At 38.7% G+C, this 25,377-nt stretch overlaps 1 protein-coding gene and 1 non-coding gene across 15 annotated transcripts; both read right to left on the bottom strand.

The window, feature by feature from the left end:
• Positions 1-2,434: 2,434 nt before the first annotated feature.
• On the bottom strand, positions 2,435-25,009 carry PABIR2 (PABIR family member 2). Of its 14 annotated transcripts, none has more exons than XM_068962070.1 (10): positions 24,912-25,009; positions 22,689-22,767; positions 17,425-17,481; positions 17,078-17,121; positions 16,939-16,993; positions 16,587-16,688; positions 16,200-16,261; positions 15,599-15,660; positions 13,032-13,128; positions 2,435-4,124 (listed from the first exon to the last, which is right to left on the bottom strand). In XM_068962070.1, exons 1-10 carry the CDS (start codon positions 25,007-25,009, stop codon positions 4,055-4,057), a joined length of 726 nt encoding a protein of 241 aa, XP_068818171.1. In that variant the 3' UTR covers positions 2,435-4,054. The 14 variants fall into 14 exon arrangements, with proteins under 14 accessions (XP_068818171.1, XP_068818167.1, XP_068818169.1 ...); XM_068962066.1 differs by having other exon boundaries at positions 15,599-15,663; XM_068962068.1 differs by having other exon boundaries at positions 15,599-15,663; positions 22,677-22,767.
• On the bottom strand, positions 9,371-9,510 carry LOC138072104 (small nucleolar RNA U109). The gene has a single exon (XR_011144252.1). It is a non-coding gene; the product is annotated as a small nucleolar RNA U109 (small nucleolar RNA).
• Positions 25,010-25,377: the final 368 nt, after the last annotated feature.

Consider the following 25,377-nt stretch of genomic DNA (forward strand, 5'->3'; position numbering starts at 1 on the left):
AAAACTTGAGTATTTAGAATTCTCTTCCCTTTCTCCCATAGAGGCAGCCAGGGCTGGCAGGGCTGAGGGGGCATTAGGGTGGCAGGGTCAGAAATTGGTTACATACAAAGAAATGAGCAATTAAATTGAGGATAAGAGGAAACAGGCTTGTCACTATTTGAGAACAGTTACAAATATGGATAGGACGGACACTGGAATGAACCCGGTAGTGCTGAACTGGAATCTGAGATGCTAGTTTGAACTTGTGACCTTTAGTAGATGATCAAATACCCATATGTGTGTATATATAAATACACATGCATTCTTTTCTCTGTATTGCATGTGTGAGTGCTCAGTGCTCTCAGACCCCATGGACTTTAGTCTCCTGGGCTCCTCTGTCCATGGGATTCTCAAGGGAAAAATACTGGAGTGGGTTGCTATTTCCTCCTCCAGGGGATCTTCCCGACCCAGGGATTGAACCTGTTGTCTCCTGCATCTCCCGCATTGGCAGAAATATTCTTTACCACTAGCACCACCTGGGATTCCCTCTGTAGGGAGGACCTTTATTTATTTATATTATTTTTTGGCCATGTTGCACAGCTTGCAGACTTCAGTTCCCCCATTAAGAATTGAACCCAGGCCATGGCAGTGAAAGCATGGAATCCTAACCACTAGGCCACAGGGAACTTCAGAGAGGGTCTTTAAACCATAACACCCAAGAAGTAGTGATTATACCTAGTGCCTATACTTTGGTAATTGTACCAAATACCATCCTCTATTAAAAGGAATCAAGGCTCCTTAGAGAAATGGCTAATCTCAAGGCAGGGACAAGTATAAATTTGGGACATCTTACGCTGGAAAGTGAAATGCTGCCCCTCAAATGATAGGGATTGCCAAAAGGACATAGTAGCCAGCTTGGAAGGACTCTCACTGTCCAAATCTGATATGTGAATATCAAAATAATCATGGTTATGAATGAAAACCCACTGACTAAAAGGTAAGTCCACAAAGATCAAATAAATGGTGGAGAAGGGAAAGTTCTCCTTTACACTAGAAATGCCAACTAAGTGTAGAAGGAATAATGGAATTAGAGTCACCACTGGGTAGTGATCATAACACTAGCACACAAGAAAGATCAATGGATACTGAAACTAGTGGGGGGCAGTCTGATGAGAAAATTGTATATGTATATAGTCTCAAAGTACCTCCACACAAAATATTTTACAAATTTCAAAAGGAAAATGCTAACTGTACAGTGGAGAAATACAGCAGATATCTCCTTCACCAAAGGATTGACCAGTAACAGGACAAAGCGACACCATGGGCCTCCTGCAATGATCTATTGAGAACACACCACCACTTCTGTGGTTGTTTCTGCCCAAAATGCATAAACCTGAATTTAATAATGAGGGAATATCAAACCTAAATTGAAGGACATTTTTCAAAATAACTGGCCAGTACTTCTCAAAACTATAAGGATCACAAAAGACAAGGAAAGACTGGGGGACTTACAGATTGAGGGAGACTAAAGACACATAATGACTAAGTGTAACACATAACCCTCGGTTGAATCCTAGGCCAGAAGAAAACTTTTTTCATCGCTAAAAGAGCCTTACTGGGCCCAAAGGCAAAATATGAACAGGGTCTATATACTAAGTGGGATAGTTTTGTATCAAGGTTAATGCCATGATTTTGAAAGTACAATGTGATTACATAGAATGTCCTCATCTTCAGGAAATTTACACTGAAGCACTTAAGAGTAATGGGGTATCCTGTCTATAACATTCTCAAATGGTTCAGAAAAAAATGTATGACACACACACATACATAAAGTGTGAGAAATAAAAACTAATGTGGTTAAATATCAACAACCAAGCAATCTGGATGAAAAATATATGGGAGTTCTTTGGGATACTCTTGCAGCTTTTCTCTAAATGTGAAATAAAATATTTTATATATTAATATTTTTTAAATACTGAAAAGAAAATTGAGTGTTTAAAACCCGAGTCATGCATGAAAGGCTTTTATTTTTTCGCCTGTCTTCCCACCCCTAATCTTGTTCCAAAAACAATGCAGAGTCTTATGAATATGTAAAAAAAACATAAGATAAAATAAATCCAAAACAAGTAAGAAATATGTGTGGCCTTGGCAAGAGCCTTCTAAATTGTCAAATTCTACAAATGCTCTTGAAAATTTGACAGATTATGTGGAGAGGTTTCTCTTTGTTTTGGGAAACAGCCCAAATTTCAAAACAGCTATTAGTTCTTTTGTATTCTTGATATCCTTTTATTAAAAATTTCTCTGCAATCACACACAGAGAACGCAATATTGGGATATGGAGGCAGAGAATAGTAAGAATAAAAGAAATAGGCTAAAAATTTTACAGAATTTTATGCATGTGTACACAATTTATTAATTTTGCATTCTAAGATATACACAAGGTCAGCATTTCACAAAACTTATTATTATTCCAAAAGCAGTTATCATGAAACATAGTGATTATATAAGTCAATCAAGCAAAAAGAGCATCTATTAAATTTTCTTATCATGTCATCTCTTATACTTGTTTTCAAATAGAAGCTTGAAACATGATATAGTATTAGAATAGGAAGAGAGAATTTTACTTTATAACAATGATGACTTTCCAAATATTAGACTATATATAAAAATAAAGTACTGTCACCAAAGCTCATCTGAAGGCTAGCATCTCTATCTTTTATTTATTCCAAAACAACCCCTGCAGAAACTTAACTTTCTAGTCACTTTAAATGATAAAAATGAACCTTGGCTTAAATAGTAAAGTGAATCATCTTGCTTCCTAGTTCTCAAACCAGTGGAACAATTAATTTCATTTTCCTATCCCAAGTCTACCCCACCACAGAATTTCAGAAACAAATTTAAATATCATTACATTCTAAAGGTTATGTCTCAAGAGTCCTAAATTAGAGCCAAAAAATGATGGCTAAAAGTGTCCCTTAAGGCAAAGAAGACAGTAGAGAGAAGGTGGATAAATATCCTATAGGAGAAAACCATCTCTCAGTATTATATAGGCAGAAACTCTTAACATGGTTCTTTCATAAACAGAATAAACATACTGCATACCATTGAAGTAATTTTTCTTTAAAATGGCATCCTAGAGAACAATCTTCATAATATATACATTCATGTTAAGTTTGAAGGATTATGGATTTTGCACAGGTGAAAGCCAATATGAGAGATAAAGCCATTAATGGCCATGATGGTGGTTATCACAATTTAAAATAAACAACACAGCTGATGCTGTAACAGAATTACTTACTGCAAGCTAAGTGATGGTTTCTTATAATTCAGAGAGAACAGGCTTCCCTTCGAGCCCTACGGTATTACTAGTCTGTGAGCACCCTCAAAGTACATCATCTTCCTTTAAAATTCAAGGATCTTTGCCTTCAAAAGACATAAATGCAGTAGTTTTCATTTCTTACATTCATTTAAAAATGGAATATTATGGTCCTAGCAGGCAAATTTGCATGTCAAATACCGACAACCCAACCACGATGTCTGAACACTGTAAGAAATCTACGGACATTTTGCACAGTTTTAAATAATAAATAGCAATAGATTACACTCAGGTTTTTAAAACAGCTCTATCACGATTTTCCTCTTTTAAACGTTAAATAACTTATGGTACTGCACATTTACTATCATGTACACTGTTGACAGCTCAAACAGCTTCTTAAAAACAGAATGCACAATGACACTGACTTTGGTAGCTCCTAAAAGCTTCCTTGACCTTTTATTAAGCTGGATTCGGATTCTGGTGGCAACACAACAATCAAAATACAGTCAACAGGACCACTCACCACACGACAAAAACAAACGACTCTAATGACAAAAAAGTAGTCAGAAAGAAGCAGCAATAGAATCAATATGTAGCAATCAGACACATAAAGCCCCTTTTCTAGCCTACCTTACGATAAATAGCTTATAACAGCACAACATTGAACGCCAAGGCCCTTCAGGCCTCCTTACACCACCAGAGACAAGCTGTCAAGCTCCATGTATGCTTTTCTACATAGTGGTTTGTATGTAAATAACATTATTCATTCATTTGTAGGTGCTCCACACATCTGGTCAAGGCAGGAATTTCTTCTCCTTGAAAACACCACCTAGAAACATTAACAATATTTTATATATTCCTTAGGGCAACAGGTTTGAGGATAACAATATCAACTGCGGTAGATAAGTCATAAGAAGCTGTGGTGACTAAATCCAGCATCCTGTAAGTCTGTTTACATTCTCAGCACTATAATCAATCCTCACATCCTATACTCCAATAGCAAAGAAGCGATATGGATAGTAATGAGAGCAACGACATGTTTTTTCCCCTCTGTGAGAAATGGCAAGGAAGCGGGTCAAACAGGAAAGGGAAACAAAATAATGTACTTTAAGCTGATGCAGAAAAATAAAAATTTAATATCATTCATCAAAAGCAATTAATCTAATATTGTGAGGTAAAGAGATTTGAGACTTACGTAGTCAAAGAGAACAACAACAACAAAAATCTCTCAAGCAAGAGAATTTCTGATCAACTCCAGCTGTCATGTCACTGCTGGGGAAAAGAACCATTATCGAAAATACATATTAGTGCTTTCCTTAAACTATAGATTCTAAAATAGGTGCTCTTTGAAGCACTGAGAAATTATATGTATATATATATATATATATATATACTCTAAGCAATCAAAAATGAGTATTTGAGATTTCATTACTAGCTCAAAATGAGATCAGCGTAAAGAAACATAAGTAAAGTTACTACACTTGTAAAATCAAACTTTAGAGAAAAGTGGTGCCAAAACATAACGGCATCAAAGTGGTTTAGATCAGTAACACTTTAATCCTCATTATGGATCAAAGTTCTCTGCGTTCCTCCCTGAATATATTATGCAGGAAACAGCAGTTAGAACACTGAATCAGAAATGGGTAAGTCACTTGGGTGAGAGATCATCCATCAAGATGAACGGAGAGCATGAATTGGAGCATGCTACTGGAGCGTCTGCGGTTGTGCTGCCTTTAGCCAGCGATTCTGAGGACAAGCCACTGCCGCTATTACTGCCATCCAAAATATCTGAACTGAGGACAAAGCAAAAAGAATTATAAGCAGATGCATCTATCAGGGTAAAGGCAAACATAACATGCAACGACATGGTTTCAAGAACACATGGGTCAGTACAGCACTGGTAAATCATAAAAAGCATAAAAGCAACAGCAAAACTACAGAATGTCCTATGTTCAGATACCTGAGAGAGGACAACGTCACAGCCCGAGTCAGACACTCAAGGCTCTTTATTGTTTGGGTGCTCTCCTGGAGGCACTGGAAGGTCCGATGTACCAGTAAGTGTTCCTCTGGATGTGTCATGGTTTCTGTGAGGGAGTTCCCCTACCTTCAGTTCAAGAGATTTCTACCCTTGTATTTCTTTTTAAAATTATTTTTATCTTTATATTAATATTCTTACCTTTCTATCAGCCTTCGAGTAAGAGGAATGGTTACTCTTGGAGGTACCCTGGACTGTTGGAAGTATTCTAGCAAGTATACTGCTTCACTGTCCCTCCATTGCCGAACCATCTTTCAACTGCTCTGGATTTTGTCACTTCCCCACTCCCAAGAGGTCCTAGATTCAAAGACACATTTTTTTTCCTACTCTCCTCCATCATTTGCCTTTTATGTTCTTCTGATTTTATGAGTTTCTTAGACTATTTCCTTTCCTCTCACTTTCAAAATGCAAACGTCTCCCTCCTATTCCTAAAAGGCTCCTTTCTTTAATTCCTTCAGTTACCATCCAGTCAAGCATTTACATGGAATGCTCTAGATCCATGGTCTCAGTACCCTCACAGACTATTTGCCCCTTTAATCCTGATAACTGGCTTCTGCTCCTCTCCTTCCACTAAGACTCCTGATCTGGGCATCAAGAGCCTCCAGAACCCAGTCTGGGGATACCTGACCCATCTGGTCCAGGCGACCATGTGTCCCAACAATCAAGCTCACCTGCGTCATGAATCCAGCTTCAGACTTTAGCAGCCACAATTCACAGCCCTCACAATCTGACCTCAGGCTGCCCTCCTAGCTGTGACTCCTATCAATCCAACATGTAATCTCTATGCTCTAGATTTGGCCTGAATTCACTCATTTCACTTCTTCTAATATTTACTGAGTACCTGCCAAGTGCAGAATGTATGCTAGATATTAAAAATACAAAGGGATATAAGACACACATGATCCCTGCCTGCACTAATTTATAGTATAGTACAGGAGACGCACACTTAAATAACCATACTAATAAATATATAATTCGAATTTGTGATCAAAGCAGGAAAAGATGCAAGGGGTTCCTAGAGTATATAACATGGGTGACCAGATCTAATTTGGAGGAATACGGAGAAATGAGGCTCCCTCAAAGTGAAATTTGAGCAGTCATCTGAAAGATGAGTAGGCATTAACTGGGTAAAGTTGGGGAAGAAGCATGGGTATGCCTAGGAGCCAAAAGCAGGATACTGTTGCTACAGCACAAAGAGCAAGAACATGATGAGAGAAAGCTGGCGAGGGAGTCAGGCAGTTTTAGGATCTACACAGACATACTTTTTACTTTTTTAACTTTTGCCCCTGCCACGAGGCTTGTGGGATCTTAATTCCCTGACCAGGAATTGAACCCAGGCCCTTGGCAGTGAGAGCACAGTCCTAACCTCTTGACCACCAGGGAATTCCCATACTTTTTTTTATTTTTGAAAAGGAAACAAAGCAAAGGATTGGAGAAGGAATTGTGAATCACCAAGTATGGGTTCTAGTTTAAGTCTGATCACTAGCTCCTTTGCAAAAGCCCATCCTGATCTAATTGCTCTGAGACTAAGCATTATGACCTTAATAGTAATGTTTCTATAAATTTCCAAATTAATATATTTCCACTGTTAAATAACCTATGGTTCATTTGGAAGTTTCTGGGCTCTGTACCACCCTTAATAAAATGTAACTTTCCCTAACCCAGTTTCTCTACTCTTCTAGTTTCCTTCAAAATGTCCTTTTTTTCTATTGCTTGTGGATTGTTTTCAGGTGGAAACAGAATACAAATAGCCTTTGGAAAAGTAAAAATAAAAATGGAAACAGTATATTCCACAGTCCTCCTACTCTATGCTTACTGCTGTCAAATGCATCATTAATAATACCACTTTTAAGTAAGAAGTTTGGAAAATTTAGCTGGCTCTAGTATTTTTTTCAACCAAACGGCAAAACGGGTCTAAAATATGAAATTATTCAAAGTACTGAAAAAAGTTGCACAGATAATCTAAGACATTGGAAAATCAAAAGACCTTTATATTTGCCTTTGGAACATATGTGATTTTTCCTCCTGCAGCATTTTGCCTAGACTAATATTAAAATGAATTTACTTTCCTAAAGCACATAGTGGCTGGGAAGCCGAAGGACACGCTCTCTGCTAGTTGGCAGGAAGAAACAGGCTTGGATTAACATTTGGCCACCAAGCAGATAATCTGAATATAAATACTTTCTTATTCTAAGCAGACTGATGGTGTGCCCTGGGTTAAAAGATTCCATTTGCAATAAAACCTGCTTGCCTGGTGAATCTGTATTCATTCAAAAACACAGAACATGACTCATGCTGTGAAATCTGGTCTTCTGACACTGTTGATTACCTTAAAGAAATAAGGTAATGGGGATGTTTACAAAAAAAGAAAAAGAGTCTGAACATTTCACTTCATATATTATTTTTAGGAATTTCTTCTCTGGTATTAAGTATAAACATATATAATTTTGTTTCATTGACAAAGAATAGCATACTTGCATTTTGTCTACAGTGCAACTTAGATTCAGAGCCTGGTAAACCTTTAACCAGATATTTTCACTAAACTAAAATCCAGTTTCTCTTCTAAGTAAGCTGGCACTACTATACATGGTCCTAGAAGCAGTGACTATAGGTCACAGATTACACATTATTAATATATTCACAAGCAAGGCTTATGTGATTTTGCAAGCCACAGAGAGATCACTGTACAAAAGTGATTTTCAGTGTCTGCTGTTAAACCTTCTACTAGGGCTTCAGAAGCAAAATGTATGGTCCAATTTAAATTTCTGTTTTTTATTCCCCAGTTTAAGCTCTGGTGGAGGTGCTAATGAGCCTTAGACTAATGGCCCAAAGCCAAACAACGGCAGGAAAGCAAAGGACCTAAATAATTCAAATTGGATATAAGAATACGTGAAACAAAAGTAAACTAATTCATTCCAGCCACTGACTATACAAATTGAGACACCATTTGAACCATACCACCAAAAATATTTATGACTGTTAAAGTAGTGCTCTCTGTCTAAAAAAGCTAAGGGAGAAAGGGGAAAAGCTAAGGAAGAAAGTGAAAAAGCTAAGGCAATCATCAAAGCATTCAATGATAAAGTAACAACAAAACTGGGTTGTCCAGTGTGACTCATGCTACTATCCATCTGGCTGAACCACTCTGAACCTTGACCAGTCAGTAAACTGGATTCTGTGAGACGAATGGCAGGTAGGTAAATGTGTTAGAAATCAGCCATAGCCCATCAAGCCCAGCACAGATTTTAGCATAAAGTAAGACTACAGGGCAGCCCCTGACCCCTTGGTGGGGGCTAACTTGGTCCATAGTATATGTTCTCTGGTCTCTACTAGCTTACCTTATGAAGACCCAGCATTATCTTGCTATATAACCTCTATATTTTTAAGATCATTTAAATATGATCATTTCCACTGTCACTTTGGGGACAGGAGTTTAAAAGTATCAGCACATAGGGATGTAATGTACAACATGATAAAGATGACTAACACTGCTGTATGTTACAAATAAAAGTTGTTGTGAGTCAAATCCTAAGAGCTCTCATCAAAAGGAAAAATTTCTTTTTCTATTTCTTTAATTTTGTATCTATAGGAGATGATGGATGTTCACTAAACCTACCGTGGTCATGATTTCATGATGTATGTAAGCCACATCATTATACTGTACACCTTAAACGTATGTATACAGTGCTGTATATGAGTAATACTCAGTAAAATGGGAAAAAAACATTTTTAATTAAAAATACTCTTTAAACACTCCAAATAAAAAGTATCAGCACAGAAGTCTAAGCTACTCACATAAACAATCTTCAAGTATAATGTAAACATTTCTATCATCAAATTACAATTAAAACTTATTCTTTGCACATGCCATATTTTCACGATAAAATTTTCTTGCCATGACACATAGAACATTAAAAATACTGTCAAAAATTACTAAGATAAATCTAATGAAAAATATTTTTTTTAAAAAATCATAGAGGTAAGTCAGCAGTCATGTTAACACTAAAGCACTGGGCAAGAAATTTCATGGGAGACGTTTTCCTTTTTGTAGGAGAAACAGAGTATCACATAATCTTCACTACATGGTTAGCAGCTCTGAAAATGCCTTTATTTTACACAGCATGCCACAGACAGTTTTATTCTCAAAAGAATGAGGAGCAGAACAAGAGTCCCCAGCATGCAAAAAGAATCAAAGCACCATGCAAAGGTGTACTTCCGAGGTACAGTCAAACTCTTTGATGTTCATAAGGACTAAACGCAGAATGACATAATCCTTGCCTTGTGGTGGGCAAAGTTCCCCAGATTTGGTCAGCAAAGACTGCAGAATCTTTAGTAAAAAGTACATATGGGGAGGGTGGTGGGAGGGGGGTTCAGGATTGGGAACTCATGTACACCCGTGGCAGATTCATGTCAATGTATGGCAAAACCAATACAGTGTTGTAAAGTAAAAAAAAAAAAAAAAAAAATTAAAAATAAATAAATAAATATACCATATAGGTCCATACTCAAACTTCTCATTTAATTTATACTTCAAAAATGTAAAATTTTACAGATCATTACTAGTATATAAACTTTAAAGTTTTAAAACCTATCTTTTCTTTGTGGAATGGGGCAGGGAACAAACTATAATGACTGAAATGTTGAGATAATACCTACTAATAATCTGATACCATTTCTTCCCTAAAATGTATAAGAATGGTTTCCTTTAGTTATCAAGTAGATTGTTATCCTTGGCAGCAGAAACAAGAACACAGTTAGTTCCTGTCTCTGTCCTCATTTCTAAGAATATGTCTGATCAATGAAACTCCTTTTAAGAGACAGGAATAAAAAATTATCTGCAAAAGCAGAATCTGATTTTTACATATCATGAATAACTCATTTTTAAATTCTCTTAACTATAGACATAAATGTCGGGAATCTCAGTATACAAGGTGTTCCAGAAGTCTTAGTGCAATTGTCAGCTTTCATATCCTCAGAAGTCCAGATGCTACAAACTTACTAAAAACACCATTTGAAAAGTTTAATCACCTTAATATCTTTGACACTGAGTTTTGTGAATTTTGAGTATTAAATTTCTTTTAAAAAATTGCATGAGCTGTATGTTGGCTTATTAGCACTTTATGAGTAGCCATGAATAAAGCAAACCTCTCCAATGTGAGGTGACACTTTTTTTTTTTTACTGTTTTAGATAATTTGAGTACTCCAAATTTATGAGTCTATTAACCAGAAATTTTCTACTACTATTCCCTGTAGCAAAATTGTATTGGGTCTGTTTTCATTAATATTCTTATTAGTCCCAAATATGCCCATTTACTTTGCAGTTAAATTTTTTTACTATCATTATCACTTATTTATGTTTGTGTTATAAAGGTAGGCATTAATAAAATACAGCATTGTGCACTGTTCTTTAAAAATCTTAGTTCTATAGATGGATATTCTAGGAACAGTCAATTCTTGGCCGTTCCACTCCTTGTTCTTTAGCTGTGAATGATCTGCTATGTTATCTCTTTTTCATCTTCTCCCTTTTGCCTGTACATTATTCTTTGACATTCTAACAAAGTCAGTTAATAAAGGAAAAGAGGCATCCAGAGGCAGTACTTTTTGTGTTTACAGAGCAAGAGTGCTGATGTTCCCAAGACTCCCACAGCCAGTCACACGTCCAGAGGACAGAGGTGGTAGCAATAGAAACAGAAGCCTCACAGGAGTTCCACGGTAGCCTAGCAGTTAGAATTCTGGGCCTTCACTGCTACAGCCTGGGTTCAATCCCGGGTCAGAGAACTAAGATCATACAAGCCATGTGGTACAGCCAAATAAACACAGAAGCCTCACAACAGTCACCATTATAGACAGCTTAGATTGTGCTACTCAGAGGAATAAACATCTGAACAAAAGGAGAGGACCCTTGGTAAAAAACATACATTCTCTTTTCCTTCCTTACTTGTGTGAACCTATTTCATGGCATTGAGCACAGTCACCCTATGACAATATTGAAAAAAAAAATCACCTCACCCTGTATGTTTTTAACTTGGTGAATGCTTTCTTATCTTTTAACATGAACTTGGTTACTGGGTTAGTAACTGGGTAAGCAAATCTATTTATAATGTCATGTGCCTATATTAAAACCTACTTTACCATAAAAGTGATATGCAGTTTCCACTCAGTATAGAATTTCACCTGCTAGTCCTCTCAACAAGCTTTTGAAGTTTTCTCTTTGCAATCATCTACATACCTGGAAAGGCACTCTATACCAAAATTAGCACACTAAGCTACCAAGGACAGACAGGGATGAGAGAGAAGAGAGAGTGTGGGGCTGAAAATAGCTAGAACAATCTAAAAGGCATGTGTTCCAAGGTTAGAACAGTACTGATCAATGAGTTGAATCAGCCAGAATAATCTGTGACTTCTTGGTGAACAAGAAGCAGGGGTTATCTTAGACAAAACAATGAATAAGTGATTGGAAAGCAATAATTGTCAGTCTGTATAACTTATAAGTGGCTTACATACATCTTCCATTTAGAGGACATCATTCTTTTTAAAGTGAATGCCCTCTGGGGCTCTTTTTAAAAAATCCTTAGCCATAAAACTCAAATCAAAAAGTTCTGAAAGGCTCTACAAATTGCATCTACAACATAGGTACTCAGCAAGTTGATGGAAAGGAGCTTCCCTGGTGGCTCAGACAGTAAAGAATCCGCCTGCAATGCAAGAGACCTCGGTTTGATCCCTGGGTTGGGAAGATCCCCTGGAGGAGTGCACAGCAACCCACTCCAGTATTCTTACCTAGAGAATTCCATGGACAGAGGAGCCTGGTGGGCTACCGTAGTCCGTGGGGTCACAAAGAATCAGACATGACTGAGCAACTAACACACATACACATGTGTGTGCGCACACACACACACACATATACACAAGTTGATGGAAAGGTACTCAAAGATTTCCAAATATCACCTGGCCACTGCTATAATCCCTTCCCCTTCCTCCCAATACAGGTTGGAATACAAGTACTCAACTTTGGGTATAGGAAAAGAAGTTAACTTTGCATAAAAACACTAAAGGGCCTTAAGCTAAACTTCTAAACTCAGATGAGTCAAACTAAAAAAGACGTTATGTGAACAGACCATAGGAATCTGGAAATGTTACTATTTAAGTGAAACCTTAGGATTGTGACAGAATACCCCAAAATATTCAAAAAAGATTTTATATCAACAGATAGTTGCTATTTAGAAAATGACCTGCTTAAGAAATGCTGGTGTTCTCTGCTAAGTTAAAAGGATACAATATTGCCTTGGCCAAAAACTTTGTTTCAATATGTGGGAAAACCCAAATGAACTTTTTGGGCAATCCAATACAAAATACAGGCAGAGCAGTTATAATCAAGGCACACTACCCAGGACAGCCCAGAAACTCTTTCTCATGCCATCCAGCTACCGACACATTCCGAGATCAACAGCAACTATCGAGAGGCTGACCTAACAGGAGCTAGGCAGGAAAGTGAAGATGTCAAAAAGGTACACACACTTCCAAAGGTAGTACTGACTTTCAAACAATCTAGTTTCTTACACTGCCTATACCTCCATGGAGATTTCACCTCTAGGGAGCATGGATAAAAAGTTGAATATATTTTACATCACTCCAATATATTTTTGCTGTGGTTCTTTTCAAATACATCATCCCTTCATATCTTTGGGGTTTTATTTCATTTTTTACCATGAACTGAGATCAGACAATTGTGCAGCCTCCGGAGACAGCATATTGGTGGTGCCTTGGAAGAGCCTCTTGGGCTGGCTTTCGGTCTCCATTTCACCTAAAACAGAAAGAGTTGATACTACCATAATGTGACTTTACAGATACAGGTTTGCTGCTAAAATGGGGTGATCTTTGTGCGACCAAAGATCAGAATACTTCAGGCTGTTACTTGAAAGCTATTTTTCTATGTGCTTTAATGTAGAAGAAATACATTGCCACATAAGCTCAACTAAAAAGTCAGCAGCCCTAAAAATACCTTCTCATTTATTGTACATACCATGCTGTCCACACAGTCAATTTCTTTAATAGAAGAGTAAAACACTGACTTCATTAGGCAAAATGAATCAAGACTAACCACAAGAGAAAAAAAGTATCCCCTAATAGCTGAAGCTCCCAGTGAATAACAATTTATGCTAGATGATTAGTAAAGACTCTTGATGTTATATATTTTAATATCAAAACATTTCCTGAGATGAAGTCAAATGGACTCTAAAGTATGCAGGCTGATAAAGAACATACAAATCAAAGATAGCTTTAGGCTACTTAGTGAAAATGAAGATTAGAAAATATACAAGTTTAAAAGCACATCTGTAATTAAAAGCAATTATTAATTAGTTCACAAAATTAATGCTGTACTGGCTACTTCAATCCTGTAGATTTTCTCAGAACTGCGGATAGAAACACTTTACACTGGAAGAAAAAACACTTAACATTTTGCCGTGGGAGACCAAAGACTAACAACTCTAAATTAGACAGAAAAAGCTCCTTTCCAAATAAGCTATGATTTAAAACACATACACACCTTGGTTTCAAAGCTCTTTATCTGAGCTTTAAAATCAAACATTAAAGACAATTTAATTAATGGGCTTATCTATACTCCATTAGGAAATTAGCAACCATGAACTTAAACCTCTACAAGAGTCTTATGATGGAAAAAGATCAAGGAAGAACAAACACAACATTCATTTTTCCCCCATATTATTAATTAATTCATATTATCTTTCCTCTGGAGCTATCCTGAAAATTACTGAAATTTAAGAAAGGTTATATTTTCATTTGCTTTTTTCCATGCTTTAATATGCAGCTTTTCAAAGCTGCTGCCAGGCTTTTAACACTTCATTAGCAAAAGACTTTAGCCCTTTTGAGCAAAGAATCCCTCCATCTGCTGGTATATTTTGGAATAGCTTTGAAATGGAACAACCATATTAAGCTCCACCAACTTCCTATAATATATTTAAAATTAATACTAATAACAATACTAGCTTTAATTTCTAAGCTTTACTTTTACATCATAGCTCCTGAGAAGGTTCTTAGGACTGTAAATAATTCCTTGCAGCATTAAGGAAAAAGACTATTTATTTATAAAGTAAAATCTATTCACTAAATACAAATCCTGTCACTGTATCAGCATCTGTTCCCCAGAGCACACCATCTTTAATTTTAAGTTGTCTGAAATATAGCACTTTTGAATCTGTGTATGATACTACTATTGGAAAGTTTTCACCAAAGCCCCAAGTATCACTTTACCTAACATTAGAAGAGTTGATTTGTTTACTAGCCCTGAAGGTGATCTGCACACACACACAAAAACTTACTAAATTGCTTTTTTAGAATTATCATTAAAACTTTCATTTAAAATGACATCCAACACTTGCAATCATGCGGTTATATCCCCAGGAATAACGACTAAACTCGTGTTAAATTTCTTTGCCTTTCTTTAAATAGACTCCATTGGGTGCCCTCTATGAGCATCTAAAACTAGCACTGAGTGAGATCATTTTCATTTAGTGCTTTGTGGTTTAAAATAATGTAATTAAAAGAGCACCCCTTGGGAGTTTGGGGTTGGTAGATGCAAACCATTACATATAGAATGGATAAACAACAAGGTCCTACTGTATAGCACAGAGAACTACATTCAATATCCTGGAATAAACCATAATAGAAAAGAACATAAAAAAGAATATATATATGTGTATAACTGAATCACTTTGCTGTACAGCAGAAATTAACACACTATAAATCAACTAGACTTCAATTAAAGCATAAATTAAAAGAAGAAAAAAAGAAAGTGTATTTCTTATAAACCACACACACAGAGCACTCTATTATTAAAAACCCTACAGAGACTTGAATGGGAGGCTGTTCTGTTTGGCAAGCTGTCATTTGGTGGTGGCTTATATTTGAGCATACAGCATGTGTATGGACTTATTTGCTATGACATTAACACATACTTCTGCAACATATCAACATATCTCTTTTATATTCAGATTGCTGAGAGGCGAAATTTCTCAAACATGTATTGATTATATGAATACATGAATAAGACTCAGTTATGAAATGTAAAAAAAATACAGACGGTATTTAACAACTAATTCCCAGAATTTAGAATCACTAAAGCATACATTGGAAAAGAACATTGCACTATTTCTTTAGAAAAAAGGAGTTAAGCTTTGAACTAATTTCAGACAGAAACTGTTAATTTGTAATTCAAGCTGGACTATGTTTAACAGCAGAAGGGTGAGGCATACCTTTTCTTTTAAGAGGAGCAAGAACACTGGGCCTAATGCACTTGATTGGACTCTGGCTTCTCCTGCTTTAAAGAACAAACAGGATAACAGTAAGTACTTTCGGCAAATCAATACAGTTTATAGCCATATAGGGAGAAATGGACAATATCTGTGTTGTAGGCTGAGTAATTGAAATGCCAATACATGATCTGACCTGGCATATGACAATATGGAATAACACGGCATTTTAAGCCATTTTTAAAAACTCATTTCCTAAGATAAAATATCCACAACAGTTGTTGTTTCTTAAAGATAAATCTTATAAATAAGTTATTTGGGATTTTGACTGGCCTAACATTTTTTTCCTTACTTTTATAAAGAATACATTTCCATATGCGTGAAATGTAAACTAAACATAAACTGGCACTATGTCTCAAAAATTAAATCTGGTAAAATGTTAACAGTTGAATATATAGGTGGTAGGTATATAGACACTCACTGTGAAATTCTTTCAGCTTTGCTGTTTGAAATTTCCATAATAAAATGCTAAAGAAAAAGTTCACCAGAGAGACAAATTTAATGAACAGCCTTTCATCCACATTGAAAAAGCAGGTTTACTTACGTGGAAAAGCGTCTTGGGCTAGGAACGGGACTTGGTGGTAGCCCACTGCTGCTCACAAACATCTGCAAGGATGGTGAAAAACATTGCTAGGAAAAAACATATATTAAAATAGTTCTAGTGTTCCAGTTTTCAAAAGATTCTTCTCAAAATGACAAAAACATTTTAGAACTACTTACCTGTCTCTCATATATGTTTATGAGAGAACAGATGGATGGATAGATAGAGTGACAGATTTTTTCTCAAATTACTACCATAGACTTCAATTAATTTTCCTTCCAGTCATTGAATTCATAAAAAATTAGGTGATTTGTGTTTGTGTATTGTGCATTTTAGAAAGTGATCAGCTCAGTGTGTGAAAGAGAGTTAATATCTCATCAGTGAACCTACCTTTCCAAATCCTCTGGTGGGTGATGGTGCCGGAGAAACAGGAGTGAAGTCAATCCTTTTAGGAGAATATAATTTCTCCTGCTTGTCAAAATCACTATCACTCTGTAAAAAGAAAGTGTTATTTCCTCATAATTCACAAGTCAACACATCACTGTTCTTTACTACACAAACACACCTACGCTTTTACAGATATACACTCCTAAAAGTTGTAATTTCATATTCTGGTGGGAAAGCAGAGAACAAATGCTGAATTCAAATTTGGAAACAGGAGGGCCAAAAGTGAATGAAGCCAATAAATAATACAGTGGGCTCTAGAAAATTAAAAAAACAAGCAGATATGTGAAAACTTTACCAGGCTCAAGCTCTCATCCCATGACTGGCTTATCTGCATTGCAGTTTGCACTTCTCTAAAACAGACAAAAATGAACAGCCATCAGAGCTTGTAAACAAGACATACCTTAGGCCACACCCTGTTCTTGTGAAGCACTAACCTTTCGTGCGCAGTTTCTCTGTTCATTATGTCCATGCCTTCCTCCTACAAAGACAAACATGTGCTGAAAACAGAATATTTATCCACACAGTTCTCTATTTCCAAGGAAACGAAAAGGACTTTTCTACTTCATTTGACATCATCAGAGTACAGCAGGACTGACATTCTAAGATTGTCACCCATGCCACATCTGTATTTTATCTGCCCACTCAGAAGAATTTCAACCTGTCTATAACTAACCAGAGTGGCAGCCTGACTCACTTTTAATACCTAATTCTGCAAGGTGAAGATAAAATCAAAATGCAAAATGCAGAAAATTACAGATCTGAGCCAGTAAGTAAAATTTACCCTTTTGATTTGATGCAGTCTGCTGCTAGGAATCCGATTAGGTGAGGTTGACAGCAACTGGAAAGAAAAAGTCAACATTTACTATTTTTTGAACTACAAAGCTGTGGTCTGCTGTCAGTGCCAGTGTACAACCTCTTCCTAGATAATTTCTCATATTCTTCTGAGAAATCGAGCTCTTTAAATCACTGAACATTAATGCACTAGAGAAGCAGTACATTCAGTCTTCAGAAAGTACACCAGGTGTCCAACCTCAAAGCACCATCTGTCGCTAGACAGGCACTGACTTTAACATTTTTCCCAAATGAATGCAGAGCTGTGTACATTTATGTAAAAAAAGACTCCAGGTCTTAGAAATAGCCATTACCCCACTTAACTAAAATAAGGAACTCTGTATGAGGGGAAAGCAAAAACCCTCATTCTATTCATTTTTATTACCAATGCACCAATGGAGGAAGATGAGCAAATAAGCCCAATAAAATATTTTGTCTAATTTGAACAAACTCTGAGAGATAGTGGAGGACAGAGGAGCCTGGTGTGCTACTGTCCATGGGGTTGCAAAGAGTTGAACACAGCAACTGAACAACAACAATAATATTTTATTTACAGTTAATGTTTACTGAAACACTTTAAAAAACTGCAATAAGGAGATTTTACTTGCATGATCCAAGTCAATTCTAAAATTTGATCATTAATGCTATCACCACAAAGCTTACTAGTTCAGGAAAAAAAAAATCAATGTAGAGGCAAGGTGCATTTTAAAGATAACTGTTGCTTTCCTTTAGATCATTTTCTAATAACACAAAGACGAAATGATTTGGGTACCAAAATATGTTCCTTCAAAAATCACCATGATCTGATCATGAAATGTAAAGTAAAATTCATACTAACATCTTAACAGCAGGGGGATGATGAAAGGTGAATGAATCTGTAATACTATAAAGCAAAATATGACAATTATCCTGCTACAAGAGCCCCTATCCTATCAAAACTTTAAACAATACTAGTGAACTCCGGGAGTTGGTGATGGACAGGGAGGCCTGGCATGCTGCGATTCATGGGGTCGCAAAGAGTCAGACACGACTGAGTGACTGAACTGAACTGAACTGAACTGTGGCAAGTATTATAAAGGAGTGATAAACTAAAAAACTAAGTGTTTTAGGCAGAAGCTAATTCAGGTAAAATTTTTTAGTTAACCACTGAAATAAGATTTTACCTCAAAAGAGATCCCTTCATTTCCCACCCCTTTCTTTTATTTCTTCCTCTCCTAGGCTTTAAAAAGAGAAAAATTTTACCAGTAAAATTCTTTTCACAAGTATTTCTTTTCCATTACGAAAGTAATACATGTTTGTTGGTGAACTCTTGATAAGGCCATTTGAAAAAAATGCTAAACTACGGGGCCAGTAAATAAGGCAGGCAAGACTCTATCAGGACAGTAGGACAGAGAGCATGAACGGGTCCATCGGGGAACAAAACAAACCCCAAAGGCAGCAAAATAATCAGGAAAGCCAAAGGACTGCCAGAAGCTGACTGCAGAGAAAGTCACCAGTTTAGATGGTAGGTCTACATCCTACACAACTGGTTAATTTGAGACAGGACTAGAAAGTCGACCCAGAAGAGGGACAGAGAACAGCAGAGCTGTGTCTGGTACCAGCAATGAGAGCAAAGGATGGGCTGAGGAAAAAGCCAAGAACCTCAAAGAAGTGGCAGTTAATGGTGTGAAACAGAGCAAAGAGCTCAAGTGGGACCAGAAAAGAGGTCCCTGACACTGGTGGTCAAGTGGGTGCTGGGGGATTTTACAGGATGGTTTTTGAATGGAGTTGTGATAAGTGTCTTGAGATTATAAACTGATGAACTGTTGGCAAGGAATTAGAGGTAGTTGAGTGTCTTAATCCTTGGAAGGAAAGTTATGACCAACCTAGAGAGCATATTGAAAAGCAGAGACATTACTTTGCAAACAAAGGTCCATCTGTCAAGGCTATGGTTTTTCCAGTGGTCATGCATGGATGTGAGAGTTGGACCATAAAGAAAGCTGAGCACTGAAGAATTGATGCTTTTGAACTGTGGTGTTGGAGAAGACTCTTGAGAGTCCCTTCGACTGCAAGGAGATCCAACCAGTCCATTCCAAAGGAGATCAGCCCTGGGTGTCCACTGGAAGGACTGATGCTAAAGCTGAAACTCCAATACTTTGGCCACCTCATGAGAAGAGTTGACTCATTGGAAAAGACCCTGATGCTGGGAGGGATTGGGGGCAGGAGGAAAAGGGACGACAGAGGATGAGATGGCTGGATGGCATCACCGACTCGGTGGACACGAGTTTGAGTGAACTCCGGGAGTTGTTGATGGACAGGGAGGCCTGGCGTGCTGCGATTCACGGGGTCACAAAGAGTCGGACACGACTGAGCGACTGAACTGAACTGAACTGAACTGAGTGTGGATTAAGCTTTGAAAAAACTCGGAGAGAGGAAGGGAAAAAGGCAAAGACAGACCTATGAAGAAAGAGGCTTGTTTTCCAGATATGGGATGTGTGAGTTGGGAGAAGGCAGGAGGGAAAGAGCCAGCAAGGAAGGGACAGAGGACACAAGATAGAGCAGAGACAACAGACTGAGCAAAGGTCCAGGGGAGCCCAACAACTTCCCAACCATTAGCAGAAAGTGCCCCATGTGAATGGAAAGACTTCCAGGAGAAGAAGGTCACTGGTTATCTAAGAGAAGTGTCTGCCATCTCTGCAAAGTGAAAAGGCTCAGGTCGTCTGCTGAAAGTGCAAGGAGGTGAGACAGGAGGACTGCCATTTTTGAGAAGATTTTGAATATTGCTTTGGACCCAACACTCCTTGAACCCAACACTCCAGGGAAGAATGTACTGTTTGCCCTTCAAATGTCTAATTCCTCTCAATTCCTATCTGGAATAAAGGCAAGAAGAAACATGGTCACCAAGAAATAAAATATCAGTCACTCTGAGTACACCTTCCCTCTGCCTTTCTATCTAATCAGCAAATCAGATCCTACTTCTGCATGTCTCTTTCATCAGCCCCCCAACCGCACCTCTTTCCATTTCAGTCTGCAATACCTCACTTTGTGCAGGTTAAGATGGGACATAAAAAGTGAAAGTGAAGTCACTCAGTGGTGTCCGACTCTTTGTGACCCCATAGGCTGTAGCCTACCAGGCTCCTCTGTCCATGGGATTTTCTAGGCAAATAGTACTGGAGTGGATGGCCATTTCCTTCGCCAGGGGATCTTCCCAACCCAGGGCTCAAATCCAGGTCTCCCACATTGTAGACAGATGCTTTGCCGTCTGAGCCAAGATGGGACATAGGTAAGTATATTAAGATCTGTAGAGCTTGTGGTGACATAATACATCCGGTGTAATCAATATTATGAAAAAAGTAGCCAAAGGGTGCTGGGGAAGGTGTCCTAAACCAGAAAACCAGAGAGGAGAAGGGGAAAGAGTGAAGAGAGCATAGGGATCAATTAAGAAGAGTGCATCCAAACATCCCTTCAGCAAACTCACGCATTTTAGTGCAGCCAGAAGGAAGGCTATTAGTGAGATGAGCCCCGAATCATCTAAGAATCTTAGATGCTAAGAATCTTCACATCTTAGAAAATAGCCAAGTGAAGTGCAGAGGGGCAAAATCATTTTCCCTTCTTTGCTATGCTATTGATATCAGGAACACAGCTGTAGAACACGTAGAAAGATTTTTCACATACACAGCAAAAACGAGTAGTTCTATTTTCTAGTATCCTCAGGGAAGAAGGTGCAGGAAACCAAACCTCCAGAGAGCTATCATTTCCCCCTTGAAGTATCTGTAGCCACTTTAGCTGGAAATCTTAAAAGTGTTCTATCCCCCGTCCCTTTCTTAAACAGATTTTACCAAACAGAATAGCACTGGAAGATGTCTAGTCTAACCCCAGCTCTGCCACTTATTCGGAGCAAGTCACTTTGATCGGCTGAGTCTTAGCTGCCGCCTCTTTTAATTGGGAAAAACATCTTTTGCCCTGCCTACTTCATAGGGGTTGCTATGAGAATTAAATGTGTGAAAGTACTCTGTAACATGTAAAATACCATATAAGTGTAAGTATTACTACAATTTAAGAAAAGGTTAATGACCCAGATATTGTAGGAACATCAATTATTCTACAGTTCGATGCCAGTGACACCCTCAGGGTCTATTAACAGGCTCTCAGCTCTAATACTAAGCCACAGACTAATTTTGTAAAAACCTCTATCTGCTTTTCGGTCTTCCCCTGTCCTCCCTTGCTAGCAGCTGCTAATACACCTTTAACCCAAATGTACTTCTTCCGATTTGCTGTTTCTCACACACTACTGAGTTCAAAGCTTATTATAATTGTGCATAAATTTTAGATGATTCAGAGGTCAGAGAGCCTCTCCTATAAATAAAATGATGAACCTTTGTGCACAGACTATGGAAATCTGGTTCAGCCATTTAGAGGCCTATTTGCTCACACTTCATACCTTCCGGGGCACTGCAATTACTGGATAAGTGGACTCCACATGTTGAAAGGCTACTATATAAAAACCTCTTCATAATTTCTCCCACCACGACCAACTAAAAAGGTGATCCGTGATGGCTCTGGCTATCTAGACCAGTCACCATCAGCACCTCTACTGGGAATGCAAATACAAGCATTTTCAAGTAGACTTTACTTTAAATAGATAGCTCTGTCCAACAAAAATAAATACTCTGCTACCATATACATGATTTTTGCATCCTAGGACAAATAAAGACCTATTCTCAGATAGAATTAGAAGTTAATCCTGACTTACCTCTGAGCTTCCCTGGTGGCTCAGATGGTAAAGAATCCGCCTGCAATGCAGGGGACCAGGGTTTGATCCCTGGGTTGGGAAGACTGCCTAGAGAAAGAAATGGCAACCCACTCCAGTATTCTTCCTGGAAAATTCCATGGACAGAGGAGCCTGGTGGGCTACAGTCCATGGGGTCGCAAAGAGTTGGACACGACTGAGCGACTAACACTTTCTTACCTCACAACCATGATGCAAGTAGTGACAAAAAACAATGAACAGTGCTTAAAAATACCAAGTCCCACAGTCAAGAAAAAATTTTAACCAGATTTTCTTTTTGCACCAAAAATTGAAAATGGCCACGGCATAAGCAGTAAACAAGACAGGTAAAATCATTTGTTTCTTTCATAAGCAGTGGTGCCTAGCACACCACTTCAAAAAAAAAACAACATTTGAAAGTGTCGCCTCCAATCCCAACCACTAAGGATACTTACTCCTATACTTACCAAGTTGTGACGGCTCATGACAGTTGTACTATTCCTCCGAGCTCTAAACGTGTAAGGTTGAAAAACCTGTGAAAGGTCACTGGAAAGTAAAAAATAAAATGATTTATGTCTTCTCATATAAGATATCCTTCGGCTGTATGAATGCCAGTTCTCTGGTTAACACTGAAGTCTTCGATGGCCCCTCAACTCCTCACTGTCCTCTGCAGAAAGTCCCCAGTGGTGTGCTGTGGAAGAGAGGCTGGCTGAGATACTGGTCTCCTCTGGGCTGGGGGACAGCTAGAAGAGGTATGGGGCGGAGCTCCAGGCTGGTTGCCTCCAGTTCCTTCTGGTCAGAATTCACGCCCCCAAACCAGTTACCACCAGACACCAGTAGCCTCATCTGTTTACCCCAGAGGATCTACCTGTAAACGTTACTGCCTACGTGTGCTGTCACGTGAGTAGAGCTAGGGAGCCCTCGTGCCCAGTAGGAACCCTATCAGCACATCTCCCCCTGTTGCCCTAAACACCTGTGCTACTCTGTAACCCTGCTGTTCAACTACATCAACAGACCTAGAGATTTGCTCACATTGCCTCTTCTGCCTCAAATGCCCTCCCTCCCACCACTCTCTGTCAAAACCCTTCCTATCCTTCAATAGCCATCTCAGATGTCAGACCCTCCACAAGCCTCTCTTCATTCCACAAACCTAATGCTATTATTCCCCTCTTTGCACCCAAAGAGTACAATGGGAAACCAGATGCTTCTTGAGACACCAACTTCACCTTTTATTAAAGGCAAGTGTGCATGTGTTTTAAACCCCTTGGGAGAGGTGTTTTGGTCACCCTTGCAGTCCTGAGCAGAGTGCCATGCCCAGGACAAGAGGCGAAGAAGGATTTTCAAGGCCGAACTGTATTGGGCTTGGTGGATGGTGGAGATCACCTGGATGGTGGAGATCACCTAATCCAGCTCTCTGAAATTTTAAATTGGAAAACAGAGACTCAGAAAGGCCAAGTGACTCATTCCTAATCATAGCCAGTTAGGGAGAAAATTGGGACTAGGCCTGGTCACCTCACTCTTTCTCCTGTCACATCATGCTACTTTCAAATAATTACTTAAATCATGAAGCAAAAAAGCAGCAACAGTCTAAATGCACGTCAACAGGATCACGCCAGTCCCCAACAACTGCCGGCTTACAAGATTCAAAAAAATACCAATTTATTTTTATAGTATCAAAAATTAATGTAGAGCTGAGGACACAATTAGGAAAGCAAAGAGTCACTTCACCATTCCTTCAATGTTGAAATATAATAAAAGACAAAAGGTAAGTCTGCTTTTTCCCCAAAATAAGGATATCATAATCAGCTTGATAGACAAGGATTACCTTTCTCTTTGCCTTCACTGTGCTTGATTAGTGTTTTGGCTAATTCTACTCCCATCCCCCCTTTTGGAGTCATTCCATTTCTACAGGGTCTCACAAATTGGCTTTAAAATGAATTGTCTAATTACAAAAGTGAAATGTAATAGGCTCAAGAGGTCTGCCAACCTAACCTTCACTATCACAAGAGTCCGCCTTAAAATAGACCCTCTGGTGACTTACTGGCAGGCAAACACAAGAACCTACCACTAAAATTCTAGAGTCGATTCTTTCTATTGTTTTTGAAAACCTGCACTTTCACTTACCTAAGCTACATGCCACCCTTCATTTTTTTATTGACTGGAATGTGTTTCAGGCATTTTTAGGATCTGAAAACATTATGACAAATCTGAATCACTTAATAGGACATGAATGTGGCATTTAATTACAAGTTATTAGATAAACTGTGATTTATCGAAGTAAACCTCTGTTAACGCCAGGGTTCCTAAACTAAGCTTAGAAATAGCAGCTCTTAGAGACAGGTGTCAAGTTGCAATTCTAGTTCCAGGGGCTTCAGTCTGACATTCAGTGGTGTAAATTAGGCAGGGCAAGGCAACCTGTTAGAAGAGCCAGAAGCCTGTTGTAGTTCCTTTGAGAGGGGCCAACAGAGCCACAGGTAGAGAGAGTCCCATTTTCCCCACACTGCCCAGAGTTTAGGGTCAAACTTTCACTCTACCTTGGGACCCAAGTCACTGTCAAGCAGACAAGTCCCCACCTCCTCAGCGTGGTGAACTCATATGAGCTCCAACTCTCACTGGAGGAAAGGAAGACTGCTTGCAGCGGGTCGAGGAGCTCCTGAACCCTGCACTCCATCCTCCCCAACCGTCCTCACCTGAGCCCATGGATCAAGGGAGCGCTGTTGGATCTCCTGAGGGTGCCCCCATCAGATGTGTCAGGCTCAAAGTCCAGCTCCATTTTCTCCTGAGCCATGTCGGAGGCTTGCATGCAGCACGCGGACAGTGCTCTGCTCCTGGTGCTTAGCTAAGGACTCCCAAGACTCTCACTGCAGGACTGAGCTGCTGGGGACTGGCAGCTGGGGGCGGGGGCTAAGGGGCGGAGGCTTGGGGGCGGGGGCGGGGGCGGGGCGGAGAAAAGCTGGAAAGAAGGAGGAGGGAAAGAGGATGAGGATGATGAAGGGAGGCTGAGAGTGAGGGAGGGGAGGAGGATGGAGAGGTGGTGGTGGTGGGTGACAGACTAAAGGAAGAGAGAGGGGGAAAGAGGGATGGAAGGAAGAGGGAAAAGAGCAAGAGGGAGGGGAAAAGGATAGAAGGAAAAGCAGGAAGACAAAGAGGGTAAAG

This window comes from Capricornis sumatraensis, chromosome X (genome assembly GCF_032405125.1).
Source record: "Capricornis sumatraensis isolate serow.1 chromosome X, serow.2, whole genome shotgun sequence".
NCBI lineage: Eukaryota > Metazoa > Chordata > Mammalia > Artiodactyla > Bovidae > Capricornis > Capricornis sumatraensis.

Coding starts and splice junctions, on each gene's coding strand:
- PABIR2 (XM_068962061.1), bottom strand. CDS start 25,009: ATGGCTCAGGAGAAAATGGAGCTGGACTTTGAGCCTGACACATCTGAT. Junction 16,994..17,077: donor AGAGAAACTGCGCACGAAAG/GTTAGTGCTTCA, acceptor TGTCTGTTTTAG/AGAAGTGCAAACTGCAATGC. Junction 16,689..16,938: donor GGGATGAGAGCTTGAGCCTG/GTAAAGTTTTCA, acceptor TTCTTTTTACAG/AGTGATAGTGATTTTGACAA.